Raw genomic sequence first — 17,119 nt, forward strand, 5'->3', positions numbered from 1 at the left:
ATAATTCTGCCACTTTTTTTATGTCAATGTTTTCATATATTATAATTAAGATTTTACATATTTTAATTCTAAAAAGTTGTACTAATTTATAGTTAGCAGTCATGAATTTGATCCAAACGGTTAGATGGAATTACTTTGACGGTTAAAATTTATTCGTACTAAATATTTATATCAAATAAATAAATATAATATCACTAATTCATAAATAATTAAATCACACTTTGATCCAAACGGTTAGATGGAATTACTTTGACGGTTAAAATTTATTCGTACTAAATATTTATATCAAATAAATAAATATAATATCACTAATTCATAAATAATTAAATCACACTTTCACGTTAATTTATAACTTAATCATGTCTATTTCATTTTTCAAAATCGTTACATGTTGAGTATAATGGAGAAGAGTATAAGTTTTGAATGTAAACTAATCGGTATTTATTTCAACTTTTAAATTATATTTTGATAAGAATAAGACTTCGAACTTAATTAAGTCTCAAAATTGCTCATGAAGTATTGAAGATCGCTCAATACCAAATAATGATATAAATTCTCATCCCACTTATATGTGGGATAATTCAACACCCTCCCTCACATGTCTAGGCCTGCTAACTAGAACGTGGAGAAGATAATATGAGAACCTAGCATCGAGTGAAATAAGAATTGGATGAGCCTTACTCTAATTTCATTAAAGAAAATGGACTTTAAATCTAATTCAACCGCAAAAGCTGAGCTTATGAGGTGAGGATGCCTAAGACAACATAAGAACACAAATTGTCATCTCACCCACGATATAAATAAGAAAATTAAAAATATTCGGAGGTGGAAATAAGAAAATATCTACAGCATCTGATTTAATCAGATAAAATTTGTAGGTTCATTAACGAAAGTTTGAAGTTTCCAAACCTAAGAATAACGAATTGATTTAAAAATGCAACATCTTTTTCGGCATCACAAACAACACATTATGGACCTCAGTATTTGTGAGTGACAATAGTTATTAAAGACCTCAACATCATGATGATGGGTTTAAAGAGTAAATAGCTGCCCGACATAAGGGACAGTATCGTCAGTTCAGAACTCAAGACAAATAAAGTTGGATATTCTCGTAGTTCCTCCATTGATTTGGGGACAGCAACAAAAGCCTTGGTGTACGTGTCAATCAGATTTTAAATCCTACAGACAAATGGCCCCAGATTCGGCGCCCAACTCTTTTCCTAAACCCACCTCCAATTGTAGTAACGTGCACCAAAAGACACACCAATAAACCCAGCTATTAACAGCGCGTCATCATCACTACTATTTATTCGCGTGAGCGTTGCCATCGAAGTGCCCATAGCCCATAGCTTTTTGGGTGATTTACCGTTTGACCCACTGGAAAACCCTACTCTGTACCTGTTGACCAAAATGTCCCTCTAAATCCCAACAAATTACAATCTTGCCATCCTATTCTCCTTTATAATCGTCGCCTTCGTTATTCTTAGGTTTGCCGAAATAGAGAGCAAAACGGCACTTCTAAATTCAGAAGAAAAAGAAAAAAAATTATTCCTTTTTTATCTTTAATCAAAATTCCTTTTTAATGGAGGCTTCATCTTCTAGAAGTAAAACTAACGGGTCAAGTTTTCATCACCATTTTCAACGATCCACTTCACCATCGGGTCGGTTTTGCTCATACTCATTGTCTTCTTCCAGCTCTGATTTCATGACCCGATCCACTTCCCCAACCCGGGTCAATCTTCGCCGATCCGTTTCACCATCACCTAACGTCCGTTTCTCCACATCTGTCAACCGTTCGATCTCACATCAACAAAAACAGAACAGCAGGCCGTTACCGTCAAAACAGAAGAAAACATGTATGTGTTCACCAACAACACATCCAGGTTCATTCCGTTGCAGTCTGCACAAAAACATGAGTCAAAGTCATTCAAATTCATCGTCGTATCGATCGAGTTATCAACTGAATATGAGGAGATCAGCTATGACGAATTCACTTGTTCGAATTGGAACTGTTGAAGGTGATTTGGTGAAGAGAGCGCTTGCTGCTTTGATTCGACCGTCGTCGCATCATTTAAGGCGAAGAGATGATTTTCAGCCAAGACCTAGCCGCCTATCCGTTATGTCCAAGGCTGAAGATTTATGAGAGTTTTGTGAATTGTTTGGATGTACAGTTAGCTTATTCCGGGAGAGGCCTTATATATTTTTTTGTATTTTTCAGGCGTAAACCCCAAATCCCAAAATTTTGTGTTGTTTTTTACCGTATATCACAGTATAATCTAAGATTTAATAGCTCATGCCCGTTCAATTTATGTGGCACCTTTCTTTTCTACCGTGCCGTTTCAATTTATGTGGCACCCATTCTTTTCTACAGCTCCGTTATAATTTAAATGGCACCTTTTCTCTTATACTACCCAAGAAGTGACTTTTCCTTTCTTTCCTTAATTTTATGGCCGTGTAAGGTCAAATAATGCCACGTAAATTGAAACAGTGCAGGTATTAAGCGTCAAAATTAACTAAACCTGCGTCAAAATTAATCTTTTCTTTTTCCTTGTTCGTGCAAATTTTGATTGGTTTTGTTGCATTTTTTTTCCTTTGCAGTGGAGGGCACTCAATTAGAACCTAAAATTTGGTTCAACTGCGTAGATTTGTGTTTGGTTGACCTGTTTGGAGGTTATTTGTTTTTTTTGTTGGTTGGTTGTTTGTTCATTTTTTGGTCTTATTTATTGTGTTTGTCAACAACTATTGATGCTAACGTATCGTACTTCATGGCGTTCTCTTACAGGTTTGATTTAAATTTTGGAATCTGGCGTGCAGATCGTGACAGTGACTTCTTGGCGAATTGATCAATGACCCAAAGCCATGTACAGATGGACTGAAAAAATAATTGAAATTTGACAATTTTAACTTGTAGAAGGTAAAAATTGGAATTTACTTGTATTGTCAGTTGACAGTTGATATAATCCAGCAAATATGACCACACAAAAAGGCCTCAGTTAATGAAAAAGTGAAATTTCCCACTAAAGAGTAGAAGATTTCAAGTGTACTCTTGACTTGCCAAAAGAAAAAGAGAAAAGTGACTTGGTGGGGAAAAGAAATTAAAATTGCGTTAAATTCAATTTACTATTATTAAGGGGGACCCTATAGCATGGGAAAAGTTGTAATTATAATTAAGTAAGTATATAGTTCTGTACAAGGTTTTAACCCAAAATTTCAAAGCTTGCAGACCTTTTTTTGCCAAAAACATCATGGGGGTGAGTTGGGTGGGTCCCTTCTTTAATTTCGATTGAACAGATTACACCGACGGCAGCGTTGGTCACTTGTATAATTAAAGATTGTATAATTAAAGAGACTATAATGATTATTTCAACTGCCATTTCCAAACGGTAGCTTTTGACAGGATTGTTTTTTTAATTGATGAGATTAATAAAATCTGAGCAAGCACGTGGATTATCAGCCGTGTTTGACGGAGCTGGTACAAGAATTGCTAGGCTCCTCAATACATGCTTTACTGACAGCTTCATACATTATTCCTGGTTTACTTAAATGTTTACATCTCATGAGTTAAATATTTTGAGATGAATTATACTACTACAAATCATTATTCAAATGGTCGTCTTCTAAACGGGACAATTTAAAATTACATAACTAAACGTTAGAGTAGTGCATGTGAGGAGATTAGGAGCCCCTTTGAATTGGCTTATAAGTTGTTTATAAGCTGTTTTCAGTTTTTTTGAGTGTTTGGCTGGCCAGCGTAAAGTCATTTCGTGCTTAAAATAAGCTTAAAAAAATAATTGGGCCCATTTGACTTAGCTTATTTAAAACAACTTATAAGCTAAAAAAAAAAAAAGTTAGATTACCTCAATTTTTTTTTTTTTTTAGCATCCAAACAGGCTCTAGGACATGTTATCTAAAGCTTCATACAGTCTTGTTCTTTCTTTCCATATTCTAAGGCGTAATGATTCTTTCACATGGTTCAAAATTTCAAATAAATGCTCAACTACTTTACAGAAAAATACAAACTCTGTAATCTGTATGATGGTGGTGTGGCAAAATGGATCCATACGTCATATTTTCAGTAAGCTGCCCATATTTGAATGGGTAGAATTTGGGCTTCAGCCCATGGCAAAATCGCATGTGAATTCTTTGAGCAAGAAGGCAAAAAGTCATTGATCCATGGTCCATCAATACCACAGAGACAGGCTGATCAGGATCCATGGTCCATCAATAACATGAAACTTTCAACTTTCGACCTTAAATAGAAAAGGAACCGTTTTCTTCAGCTCAGGTTCCCAACCCTTTTTGCAACTATTTTTAATTAGGAAAGTCACACAAATAATTTTTTTTGAAATGATAATTAAAAAGATTACAACTACTTTCTAAAAATTAAATAAATACAATTTATTCAAAATTGTAACTTTTTAATTACAAAAACACAATTTTTTACATTCCTAAAATATCAGTAATACTTAATTTAAGGAGTTATTAACATTAATGCATATTCACTTTTTATTTTCTCTGCCCCCACTTCCAAAAAAAAAAAAAATTATAAAAAGGGCATGAGAGAAAATGTAATTTTTCAAATAAACAAAACAAAATATCCACTTTTTATTCCCCCCCCCCCCCCCCCCCCCTCCTTCCCCCCATCTCCACCTTTCCCCAAAAAAAAAAATTATAAAAAGGGCATAAGAGAGAATGTAATTTTCCCAATAAACAAAATAAATCAACTTCAAATTCCATATTTCTTACTCTTTATTCTTTTTTTATTTTTTTATTTTCACTTTGCGATTAAAAGAAATTATTTGAATATTAATATTAATAAAAGTACATGAAAGGATATGGTATAAGAGAAGTACATGAAAATATACCAAAAAAATATATGCTATATTCAAATTGACAAATTTAACTAAAAAAATGATAACAAAATATTTGTGGATATAATAGTAGAAATTAGTATATTATATATAGTATATAATATAATGATACCTTTTGTGTATATAGTATATATTATTACAATATACCTTATATATGAATATATTACTATGTGTGCCAACCAATTCTATTTTACAATAACATAGTATATAGTATACAATATATAGATGAAATATATATTTTACTATATATAAGTGCCGATCTCAATTTTTGGTCGTCCAGATGAATTTTGATTGGTTGCTTACTTACACATGTCTGTTACTCCTTGCCTATTCCATTTTTGGCACACACATCTGTTTTTCTTCAGCCCATATGAGGTGGGCCCTGTAATATTTTTTCTATTTCGTTTTAGCCCCTTACTCCCTTTAATTTATATTATGAGTATCATATTTTTAACTTTTATATTTAGTTCAAAACAAATAGTAATTTTTACATAATCAAAAGAATATTAATGGAGTATGCTTTTTTCCTTCTTTCAAATTTACCCTTATTTAGATAAATAAATTTTAACATGATTAAGAAATTATATTAAATTGGTGCTATTTAATTAAGTATAATTTAGTGAAATCGTTCCTCACTCTCTCGGAATAAGTATTTATTTAAGGGGTGTGTCCTAGCTAATAACACCATATCATATGAACCGAGTGGAGTTTTAGTTTACCCTTTACATTATTTATCATTATACATTTTGGCAAAATTTAGTCAACTGTGGAGCCACATTTTGGTTTCTTACGGGAGCATTATTAGATCTTATTGATTACTCTCTCTTCAATTCAATTTATGTGGCACTTTTCATTTTCCAAAAGTTAATTTGACTAATCTTTGAAGCTAAATTAAATTACAACCAGCTCATACCCAAAATCAATTTAATATTTTACGTTAAACTAAGATATTTAAAAACTATACAAAAGTACTATAATTACAATTTTAACTGATGATTAATATTTTTAAGTATAAACTATATATGGAGAATCAAATTGATTCTTGAGGTTCATTTAATGAATTTAATATTTTCCTTAATTTCATCTAACACTAAACTTAAATCACCACATTTAACTAACATAAACTCTTGCGGTATGAAATATCATGAGTGAAATTAAAACCTTATAAATACCAAAAAATCTATATCAATCTATAAATAAGGAAATCATATAGCCAGAAATTCATAAAAACATCAAAAAATTCAATTGATGATTTTCATCAAGTTGTAATTATTGTATATAATTTAGATCATGTTACTTTACAAAATATTGAGTCGCTTGTATCTCTTTGATAATTCTCCTGCCAGACTTCCTTCCCCGTAAAAGAAATTTTATTTAAAAATTGTCTAATTAAGAGAAACTTTAAAAATTTAAAAGACTTATCCACAATACATATTTAACATGCCACTGAATTATATTAAATATGCAGTAAAAAAATATGACACAAATTATACTTCTTTTGAAAAAAAAAATTACTACTTTTATATTTTGAATTTAAGCCCGGGCCTCGTGTAACTAGTATATATAGACGCACACATATACACTTGTTCATGAATTAACTTCTTCTTTTTTTGGTTAAAATTTATGAATTAGCTTGCTAGTAGATTATGCTCGAGCTTTTTTAGGTAAGAAATTATTGTGTTTTTATATGCATTTAATTATGTAATATCACTAATATAGGGTATCTCCTTATTTTAAGCTTTTGATTCATAACAATAATTTTCTTGTTTTTAGCTTTAAGTTGCATAATTTTTAACATCTAAATTAGTTGCATATTATACAATTAACTCTTACATATCTTGTATTTATGAAAGTTCCCCTTTTAATTCTCCTTATGTAACACACGATTGAAGCCTTCCCCTCCTCACGTAAGGTAAAATAATAAAGTTTAATTTAATTAGAGTATGAGGTGAATCTGATGTATTGTGCTCTGTTTGAGTGCTAATGGTGATAGCTTCCTTACCATAATCCATATATGGAACATATACTTATAATTTTTTAAAGATTGTCACCGGACTAAACTCGGTATATATAATATATAATCCTTAAAATATATATAATATTAACTGAAGGAATACATGATCCAACTTAACTGAATGGAGCACTAGCCAAGTGCTGCCTTTAATGCCTTAAGATTGTTGGATCAAAACCTACTAAATGCACCTTTGCATATTTTTTTAAGCCTCTGACTCCGACAAGGAGATATTTGTGCGTGTTAGACCACTGCATGCAGGTCTTTCCATTAAAATCTTTACAGACGTGGTGTTTTTCATAACTCAAGAGGGGTCAAAGATGGGGACACCGGACATTTAATATTTTCTTGTGAAGTATTCCCATCAAACTTCAGTAAAAGTTTCCACTTATGGACCACCTAGCAGGCTAGTAGCCTGCGTGATTCGCAGCTCTAATAGTTTCAATTAAGGGTGTCAACCGGTTTGAACCGAAACCGGACCGGCAACCGATTATAAAACCGTTCGGTTTTCGGTCTAAAAATCGGAATCTGATACCGGTTCCGGTTTACCGGTTTGAAACCTCAAACCGGAACCGGTCCGGTTCAAAACGTCCAAAACTTTTTTTTTTTTTTTTTGTATAGTATATATATATTATAGTATTTATTAGTATATTGTAGGTATATTTACATATGTTATATAAGTTTATAAGTAAAGTTTATATATTTACTGACTAACAGGCTAACAGCAAGTCAACAATACAGCATATACGTGTATATATATTAAGTTATATGCTTAAGTTATACTACATATACCTAAAATATAGTAAAAATATACTTATATATATCAATATACTTAGGTTATATAACTTACTTATATATATATATATATATATATATATATATATATATATATATATATATATATATATATATATATATATATAGAAATTTTATATAAGTTATATATAACTTAAACATATATATATGTATAATATATATTATAAGTATATTCTTAGTACATTTTAGTTATTTTTCAAGTATATAACTTTCTAGTTTTTAATTTAAGTAGATGTATCATGTATATTATAAGTATATTCTTAGTATATTTTAGGTATATTCCTAACTTACTATAAGTAAAAATATGAACACAAGTAAATAGAAGAAAGCAATGAGTCATATATTTTATTCATTCTTGGATAACATTTATTTGCAAGTTGTAGTTTTATTTAACTTGCAAATAATACATGAGTTGCAAAGAAATAGTAGAATAATAAAATCACCAATTCTCAATCATTTGGTTAATTTCCCCCATATCATATTCGGCCATGGAGATATCTTCAAAGTCTTCAATTTGGTTCGGTCCACTTGCTATCAAATCTTCAATCTCTTCCTCTTCGCCTTCCTCCGCTTCTAAGTTTTGGTTGCGTCGCTCCGATCTAATCCAATCGTGAATGCATACTAGTACTTGCAAGCTAAAGCCGGATAATGAGTGTCTATGGTCTCCAATTTGTTGTCTTCCCTGGCTAAATGCACTCTCCGAAGCTTCGGTTGATACTTGAACCGTAAGGATATCTCGAGCCATTCTTGAGAGTATCGGATAACTTGCCTTGTATTTCTTCCACCATGCTAAGACGTCCAGCTCATCTAGTTCCTTGATATCCACATTTGGCTGCATCAAATAAAAGTGATATTCATCAAAGTTTGCATTACAAGAAGGAGTTGGATGTGAATGTAAAACTTTTAAACCCGACAAGCCCTTTTTGCTACTTTGAGAAGTAGTAGGGCGTGGAGCAACGGGTGTAGCATGTTCTTCCAAACTAGAATAATGAGTAAAAACTTTTCTAAACTCATCATCAATAGCGGTTTCGACTTCAGCTAAAGATGGTTGAACTCCCTCTTCAATTTATAAAAATGTATAAATTTGACCAACCAATGCTTTGGTATAAGACACTTTTAAACAAGGATTTAAAAGAGAACCCAATATAAATAAAGTTGGGATGGGAAAAAAATACTTCATAAATTTTGTTGTCATATCAAAAATAGCCGCTTGATAACCGGATTTATATTTATATTTTTGTAAAACTCTAGCTATTTATGTTAAGTAGGCTAAAATTCCAATTACCGTGGGATAGAATTGTCTAGAAAATCAAGAGTTACATTATAAAAAAATCTAAGAGTTCAACACATTCCTTAACATCTTCCCAATCCGTAAAATTTAACCAATCATCACTATTAATATTATATTTGTTGTGAACTTGTTGTATAGGAATCCTATACTCATATGATTGTTGTAACATAATGTAAGTGTAGTTCCACCTAGTTTCAATTTCTACTTGAATTTTCCTAGGTCTAAGATTATTTTCCACACAAGCATTCTTAAAATCTCTAATTATTCCCCTATTAGCATTACAAAAAAGAAACGCAACCGCGTTTCTAACTTTTTGAATAGAATCGTCAAAACGCATAAGACCATCTTTAACATTTAAGTTTAAAATGTGACAATTATATCTTACATGAAAAATATTTCTTAGCGGAGGGTTTAGTTCTCTTTTTAAATTCCACCGGTTAACCGGTTCCGGTTCCGGTTTCAAAAAAGTTGAAACCGAACCGGTACAAAATATATGATTAATCGGAACCGATTCAACCGGTAAAACCGGACCGGTTGACGGGTTTAGTTTCAATATTGAATTTGTCCGCGTTACTCACTCTTTTGTTGTCTAGCTCAATTCCCTGTTGGTCCATTCCTAGTTGTTCACACAAGTGGGGACTAAAAACAATTGATCTTTTTGAAACATTGGTTGCGAATTTTGTAGTTTGAAGAATCAAGAATGGTTGTCCTAAAAGAAGGGAGCAGACCACCATGGGTAGGTCTTGCTGCTGCTGTTTGGGTACAAATAGCAGCTGGTAACGCTTATACTTTCCCTCTCTATTCCCCTGCTTTGAAATCAGTTTTGGGTTTTAGTCAGCAGCAACTGACAATTATTGGAGTGGCAAATGATATTGGAGAGAATGTTGGCATTCTTCAAGGCATAGCTTGCAACAAGTTCCCACCTTGGGTTATTTTGCTTGTTGGTGTTTGCCTTTCTTTTTTTGGTTATGGTGTTCTTTGGCTTGCTGTCAGCCAGACTGTGCTCTCCTTGCCTTTCTGGGTTGTAAATTCTTGATTTCTTGTGCTTTCTTTCTTCTTTCAGTTTAAGTTCTTATCTGCCTTACCTGAATACCTGATCTTCCTCATAGTATTATTTATCAATTCATTTACTCTATTTCTAAACTGGGGATGGGTGGGGGTGGGTGGGAAAAAGGTTATACTCTAATTCATTTCACGTTTAGTCTCCTAAAGCTGTGGAATTATGGACTACTAATCTGATATAGAATTACAGAGATACTCCTCCGTTTCAATTTTTGTCTTAGTTTGATGGGCATGGAGTTTAAGAAAGTAAAGAAGATCTTAAACTAAAATATGTATAATGTACCAAAATGCCCTTTAATCTTGTGGTCTTAAACATACCACGTGTGATGTTGAAATTAAGGAGTTGCCTAATCTTGTGGTGTCTGTCTTTCTTTCTTTGGTTATAGTGCTCTTTGGCTTGCTGTCAGCCAGACTGTGCTGTCTTTGCCTTACTGGGTTGTAAGTTTTGATTTGTTGTGCTTAGTGTCTTTCTTTTTCCAGGTCAAGTTCTTATCTGCCTTGCCTAATCTACCTCATATTGTTTATTTCTAAATTGTGGAGGGGTGGGGGGAAGAAGGTTAAACTCTATTGATTTCACGTTTAGTGTCCTAAAGCTGTGGAATTATGAACTACTAATCTGATATAGAAATACTGAGTTAATATGGATGCTGATACTGGGGATAATAGGTTCAATTTATGGCACTTTTTTTCCTTATATTCAGTTTTAAGTTATGGGGATTAGACAGCCAGTTTATTTCAGTGGGCTATTGGATTAGATACAAATTCATTTTATTGAGCATTGGAATCTTAAATCATTTTTTTTTTTTTTAAAAGAGTAAAAAAGGTATCTTTAATTACTGGAATCTGCATTTGGATTTTTCTATTGCATCTTTAAGCCCCAAAACCATGTGTCTTTGATTGTGAGGGGCTTTGTGACCCCAGTAAATGCATGTGACATGGATTCTTCTGTTAATCCCTATTGTATGAGTTCATGTTCAGTAAGCTTTTACATTGGCTTGGACTGGAATAGGCAGTTGAGAAATAATTGGAGGAAATACCAACCATTTCTTGTAGGCTTGTCATTTTGCTATTGTTGATACTTTCTCAGTCATCTTTTAGAACTCTAGATATTCTCCCAATGAAGAGATTTGACATCCGTGAATATGAGTGCAATGATCTGAACCTTCTACAGGCTCATTTCTTGCCTGGGATTACTGTTTCTAGATTTTAGCTGACTGTACTTTCACAGGAGGCATTGCAAATATTCATCATTTCTGCTCAGCATTGCATTAGAAGTTGTTAAAAGAAAAATTAGCACATATTAGATCTTGCTTTATCGTTTCTCCTTTATTTGTGCTTACCACAATCTGATCAAATTCTGCAATGTAGTTCTTGCGCTAATCTTCTTGGTGAGCTTCCAACTTATTCCCCCTGCCTTCCTTCTGATCTAATTGCTCTATCATGTGAATCTTTTTGGCACAAGAGTGGAACTATGAAGTGAAGCATCGTATATTAGCATCTGCTGATCTTTCTTTGAACATTATATCACATATTTAGTTAGCCATGTTTCGTGCAAGAATCAGATGCAGCGGTGGATAGTGAATAAAAGCATAGATAGTAAATATGTGTGTGAAATGCAGCTAATGCTTCTGTTAACTCTCCTATGCTTTCTATTTATTTGAAAAATTCTTGGTATCAGTATTAATGGTGAAGGGATTACCCTTAATTTCCTCTATATAGTGTTAGGTCATTTGCATAAAAGCTGAATAAAGACATGCTCTTCTTTTTCTTCTGGAAGCTGTGTCACTGGTGCACCTCTTCCTCGTAATTTTGCACCTTGGCTCTTGTCTTTTTTCACCTCATCTATCTAGCATCTCCTTCAAAACACCTTATATTTCTCAAGCTATTCTTTGAGGTGTTCAAGCTCTATGTATCACCAATGTTCTATGTTATATGTAAAATAAATTTGACAATATCCTCTTGTGGAGTGTTCCCGCTTATATGTGTACTCAAGTGCAATTCTCTTCTTTAAGTTCTTATTTTTATTCTTTAGTGTCTTGGTTCTACCATTTCATCTAGCCAAAAACTGACTTCGGTGATTTCAACTATTTCAAGCTTACTACTCTATGGCTTTGGACCACTTGTTGAAAAGAGAGAGAGAGAGAGAGAGAGAGAGAGAGTAATACATGTTCTTCGCTCCGATCAATTGCAATGTCGTTGCATTATTCTATTGACTTCATTGATTTGTTTTCTTTTAAATATTTACGACTTCCATTGACATACTTCCCATGTTAGATGCTCTATGTTTTTAACAGTTTATAACAAAATTTGAGGTTTTGCATTTTACGGAACTTGTTCACATAGTACAGAACTTGTTCTCATAGTTTTCTCTGTCGATATCTGATTGAATGGCAGCTCTGGCTCGCACTAGTAGTTGCTACAAACAGCAGTGCATGGATGGGCACAGCAGTACTTGTCACCAATATGAGGAACTTCCCTCTCAGTAGAGGCACTGTTGCTGGACTACTCAAAGGCTATGTTAGCCTGAGTGATGCAGTTTTCACTGAGATCTTTGCTACGGTTCTTAACGATTCAGCTTTGGAGTTATTGCTGTTTCTAGCATTGGGAATTCCGATCATCTGTTTGGTCATGATGTACTTTATCCGGGCTTGCACACCAGCTTCCGGCGAGGATTCCTCTGAGCATGTCCATTTTCTTTTCACACAAGCAGCAAGTCTCTTGCTTGCAGTATATCTTCTTGCTACAACAATTTTGAAGAACGCTCTATCTCTAAATAGTTCCATTTCCTATATACTCGCTGGAGTAATGGTTATTTTCTTGATGTCTCCTCTAGCAATTCCCTTGAAGATGACACTGTTTCCATCTCATCTTAAGAATTAGGTGGTTCCTCAAACAATTTGACTGAAGAAGAAGTTGGTTCCAGCCAAACGGCATCCTTATTAACTCCAGTTTCATTAGAAGCAGACCTTGGGACCTTTCACGAAGGTGAAGATGTTTCTGAGATAGACATGCTGCTGGCTGTGGGTGAGGGTGCAGTGAAGAAGAAAAAGAAACCTAGAAGAGGTGAAGACCTCAAATTTCGTGAAGCTGTTATTAAAGCTGACTTCTAGCTTCTGTGGCTAGCGTGCCGTACTTCCTTGGTGTTGGCTCTGGTGTAACTGTTCTTAATAATTTAGCACAGACTGGAGTTGCATTTGGTGTAAATGACGCAACAATATTACTAAGTTTGTTCAGCTTTTGCAATTTCTTGGGCCGTCTTGGGGCAGGTATTGTTTCGGAACACTTTGTGAGGTCAAAAACAATAACACGAACATTTTGGATGATGGTAACACAAATCATCATGATTGTGAAATTCCTTCTTTATGCTTCAGCTCTGAGTGGTACTCTCTATGCTGCGACAGCATTGCTAGGGGTTTGCTTCGGTGTTCAGTTTGGTGTAATGATTCCAACTGCCTCCGAGCTTTTTGGCTTGAAACATTTTGGCATAATATTCAACTTCATGCAGCTTGGCAATCCTATAGGAGCACTTCTGTTTTCTGGTCTACTGGCTGGTTATGTCTATGACACAGAAGCAGGAAAGCAACAAGGATCCCACTGTCTGGGCCCAAATTGCTTAAGGCTCACGTTCCTGGTTTTAGCAGGAGTTTCCGCCTTTGGCGCATGCTTGAGCCTGATCTTGACCATCAGAATTAGACCAGTTTACCAGATGTTGTATGCTGCAGGTTCTTTCCGTTTGGCCCAGGCTTCTGATCACTGATTCGCGTTGTCACCTTTTGCATTTATGTATATTGCATTTCCGTACTGATAAGGAAATGTCCCCTACTGTTAACATAACTGGAAGTGTTCTTAAATGTGGCTTCCATCTTGTTCCTCTGGGTAAAACCAAAAGTTTGAAAGTATGGTTGATGTCCCAGTAAAATGTACTAGTGTTGATAGTCTAATGATTTTTGAGGGACAGCTTAAGGCTTCTATATCAGGAAATAAATACTAAATAGTGCATTGAATAGCCAGCAGATTGCTATTGTTCATTAAGTAAATCTTATTGGCTGATTTTGAAAATATTGTGATGTAGTATTAGCTTTTTATCCTCTGTAAGAGCTGTTTAGCAGTGCTAACACCTGCTAATCAAGGCGGGAATGGATAATTTCTTGGTTGGAAGCGCTTTACTGCCCTAAGTGGGCCCACCCAGTGCAAATTAGAATTAGTCGGACCAGTGGACTTCAGATACCAGACGGTTAAACAAAAAAAGGTAACAATTATAGATTCCATTTCCATCTTATAAATGAGGAGAAGAGACAGCCATAGATTGCACCGCAAGTCCTTAACACAACTCATTCTTCTGAGAGTGAACTTACTGAAAATTTTGCATTGTTAACCAACTGCCTGAAAGGAAAACAATGTGCTCAGGTTTAATTACCATGATCATTTTTACGAAATAATTATTTGAATAGAATTGTGTGTCACCATAATAGCAATCTAAGATATGAAGTTCAGTATAGTAAAAAAAACATTGCATTCTGCTGCTTATAGGCAATTAGTTCAGAATAATATGATCCACCAATTCCCAAAAACACTTGAAAGTGGAAGGTATCTAGAGGAAGAAAAAACATGAGGATAGTAACTTAGGTAGGTTTCAAGTCTTGAAACATTGCATCCCACTTTATCTCTTCAATCGCAACAGTTGGCCAATTCCCCCCATCAATTCCTTCCATGTCATCATCGTCGCGAAAACCCTGAACAGGGGAACTTGAAGAGCTTCTAATCCAGGCATCAGAAGAATCTATCATGAGATTGGGACTCCCATTGGTAAGCATCATCAATCTTCCTTGATTAGGAGTAGCATTAGTACTCTGCATTACTGGTCTTTCTTGTTTAGCTGCAGTTAACTTCTTGTTCCTCTTCAGCATAGATGCCTTCCATCTTGAACTATAATTTCTCAGAGGCACCAGGGCACCAGAATCTGATCGACGAGTCCATGTGCTCAAGCGCTTAACAAAATGTTGCTTTGCTTGCTTGATAGCTACAACAAACCAAAAGATATGATTTCTTGAGCTTCTGCTCTTTTCCTTACTAGCAAGCTTGAGTATTTCTAGCCTATGCTTGGCTATTGAAATGCCCATGCTTAGGAGAAATTCATGGTTGAAATACTCTATGTCATCTTGGTCAAGTTCATTGTGAGCAAAAATAAGAGCATAGTCGTAAAGAAGAGAAGGGTCAAGGCTAGTTTTGGAGAGCCATGAAAACCAGTCCATAGTTGTCCAGTATATGTGTATGATTTTTGAAGATGGAGTTTTAAAGGAGAACGAGATGTTGAAGTTTGCCAAATTTTAAGGACTTGAGGTTTTCATAAGAGTTGGTTTGATTGGGAAATTGAATAGTAGTTGAAGTTGAGAGGGACAAAAATAAAGGACCCGTGAACTAATAAAGACTATTTCCTCTTAAGAGTAGACCAGAAAGTCCATCAGTTTGATCAGACTTTTGGTGTCTGCACAAGTGAGGATCTCTCTTTGTGGGGTTCAGTTCTTCCATCAGTCACGGCTTACAAGGTGGTTTCTTATGGACTTCAAGTCATTCCAGATGAGGATTTTATTTGCAAAATGTCGTTTTCCCATTAAAAATGAAAGAAAGAGAAATGGGATACTTGGACGTAATATTTTTTTTATTCGATATGTTAGATATAGGCTGGGAAAAAGTTAGGAGTACTTGATAATTAAGGAAATTCTAAGAAAACAAACAATAAATCAAAATTTAATTAGAGTTGGACGGTTTGGTAATATGACCATTTAGCGCATCTTGACCCAGTCCATCTCAACTCAGCTAACATTAACCACTCATTTTGACCCGTTAAAATTTAGCAACGCCCCCTACCCTCCCAGCCCCACAAAAAAGAAAATCATTTGACACCCATAATTTACATTATCAGTCAATTAAACCTAAGTTTGAAGGATTTGGATTTTCTGCTATTGTTGCATTCAACATTGGACGCACAAGGATTAGGCTAGTGTTCCCACTACCTTCTAGCAAGTTTGTCATGTCAAAAACACTTTTTTAGAGAATTGAGACCAAAATAACTATAGCTTTAAATCAGAATCATGATATAATACTAAAAGTGAAAAGTCATTTAGTTAAAAGTCGAAATACGAAAATACCCTTCAAAGTTCATATGTCATTATGTCCTTGAGCCAGAAAAAGAAATCCCTCAGTTCTTTACATTAAAGACAACCGTATCAGCATGTATTTACTACACAATTAGTATGAGTTATATGAGTTATCAGTGTTTTTAATTTTCTGGTTCTTTAGCTTCCATCAGTTTGTCCCTTCTTTCACCTTCCGTCAATTAAATAACTTTTCACATTCTTTTACATTCTATAAAACCCAAACCTACACTTCAAATTGGAGAAAAGGCCATAAATAGTCTCTTATCTATGAGAGTAGGTCTAAAATGGTCCCTTAACTATACATTTACCGGTTTTAGTCCTTTAACTATTCAAAAACTTATCAAATTTGATCTCCGTCTATTTTTTATACAAACAGCGTACAAACCCATAAACCTCCGTAAGATTAATGTTAAACGATTCCTCAAACCTGTCACTCTCTCTCTCTCCCCGCTTCTTTTCCCTCAAGTTCATTCTTTAACCTCAACTTTTTTCCTCAAGTTCTCTCTCGCTTTTCGTAACCGACGGATTGCGTCAGTTAAAACCGACGAAAAACTGATGGAGTCCATCGGTTTTGTAAAAAAAATAAAAAAAAAATTGACGGACTCCCGTCAGGTTTTTTTTTGAAAATTAAAGAATGAAATGTAGGAACTTGGAATAGAACCCGGGTATGTTCCTTGGCATTAAAGGGCTTTACCACTAGACCACTGATATACTTTGTTCATATATTTACATTGATTTAATTTATACTGTTTTTTCGCTTTAAAACCCGACGGAGTCGGTCGATTTTTTTATAAAAAAATTAAAAAAAAAAACTGACGGACTCCATCGGTTTATTTTAGAAAATAATATAAAAAATAATATATTTTTTCGGGCATTTTTGCGCAAAAAATAACCGACGCAGTCCGTCGGT

At 34.2% G+C, this 17,119-nt stretch overlaps 2 protein-coding genes and 1 pseudogene across 2 annotated transcripts; 2 read left to right on the forward strand and 1 right to left on the reverse strand.

Moving 5' to 3' along the window:
- Window positions 1–1,475: 1,475 nt before the first annotated feature.
- LOC132633058 (uncharacterized) lies at window positions 1,476–2,316 on the forward strand. Its single transcript, XM_060349253.1, has one exon. It carries the CDS (start codon window positions 1,583–1,585, stop codon window positions 2,141–2,143), a length of 561 nt encoding a protein of 186 aa, XP_060205236.1. The 5' UTR covers window positions 1,476–1,582; the 3' UTR covers window positions 2,144–2,316.
- Window positions 2,317–9,546: 7,230 nt separating this feature from the next.
- On the forward strand, window positions 9,547–14,101 carry LOC132633059 (protein NUCLEAR FUSION DEFECTIVE 4-like; annotated as a pseudogene).
- A 375-nt stretch (window positions 14,102–14,476) lies between these two features.
- LOC132633060 (uncharacterized) lies at window positions 14,477–15,522 on the reverse strand. Its single transcript, XM_060349254.1, has one exon. It carries the CDS (start codon window positions 15,301–15,303, stop codon window positions 14,674–14,676), a length of 630 nt encoding a protein of 209 aa, XP_060205237.1. The 5' UTR covers window positions 15,304–15,522; the 3' UTR covers window positions 14,477–14,673.
- Window positions 15,523–17,119: the final 1,597 nt, after the last annotated feature.

Source organism: Lycium barbarum, chromosome 3 (assembly GCF_019175385.1).
Source record: "Lycium barbarum isolate Lr01 chromosome 3, ASM1917538v2, whole genome shotgun sequence".
NCBI lineage: Eukaryota > Viridiplantae > Streptophyta > Magnoliopsida > Solanales > Solanaceae > Lycium > Lycium barbarum.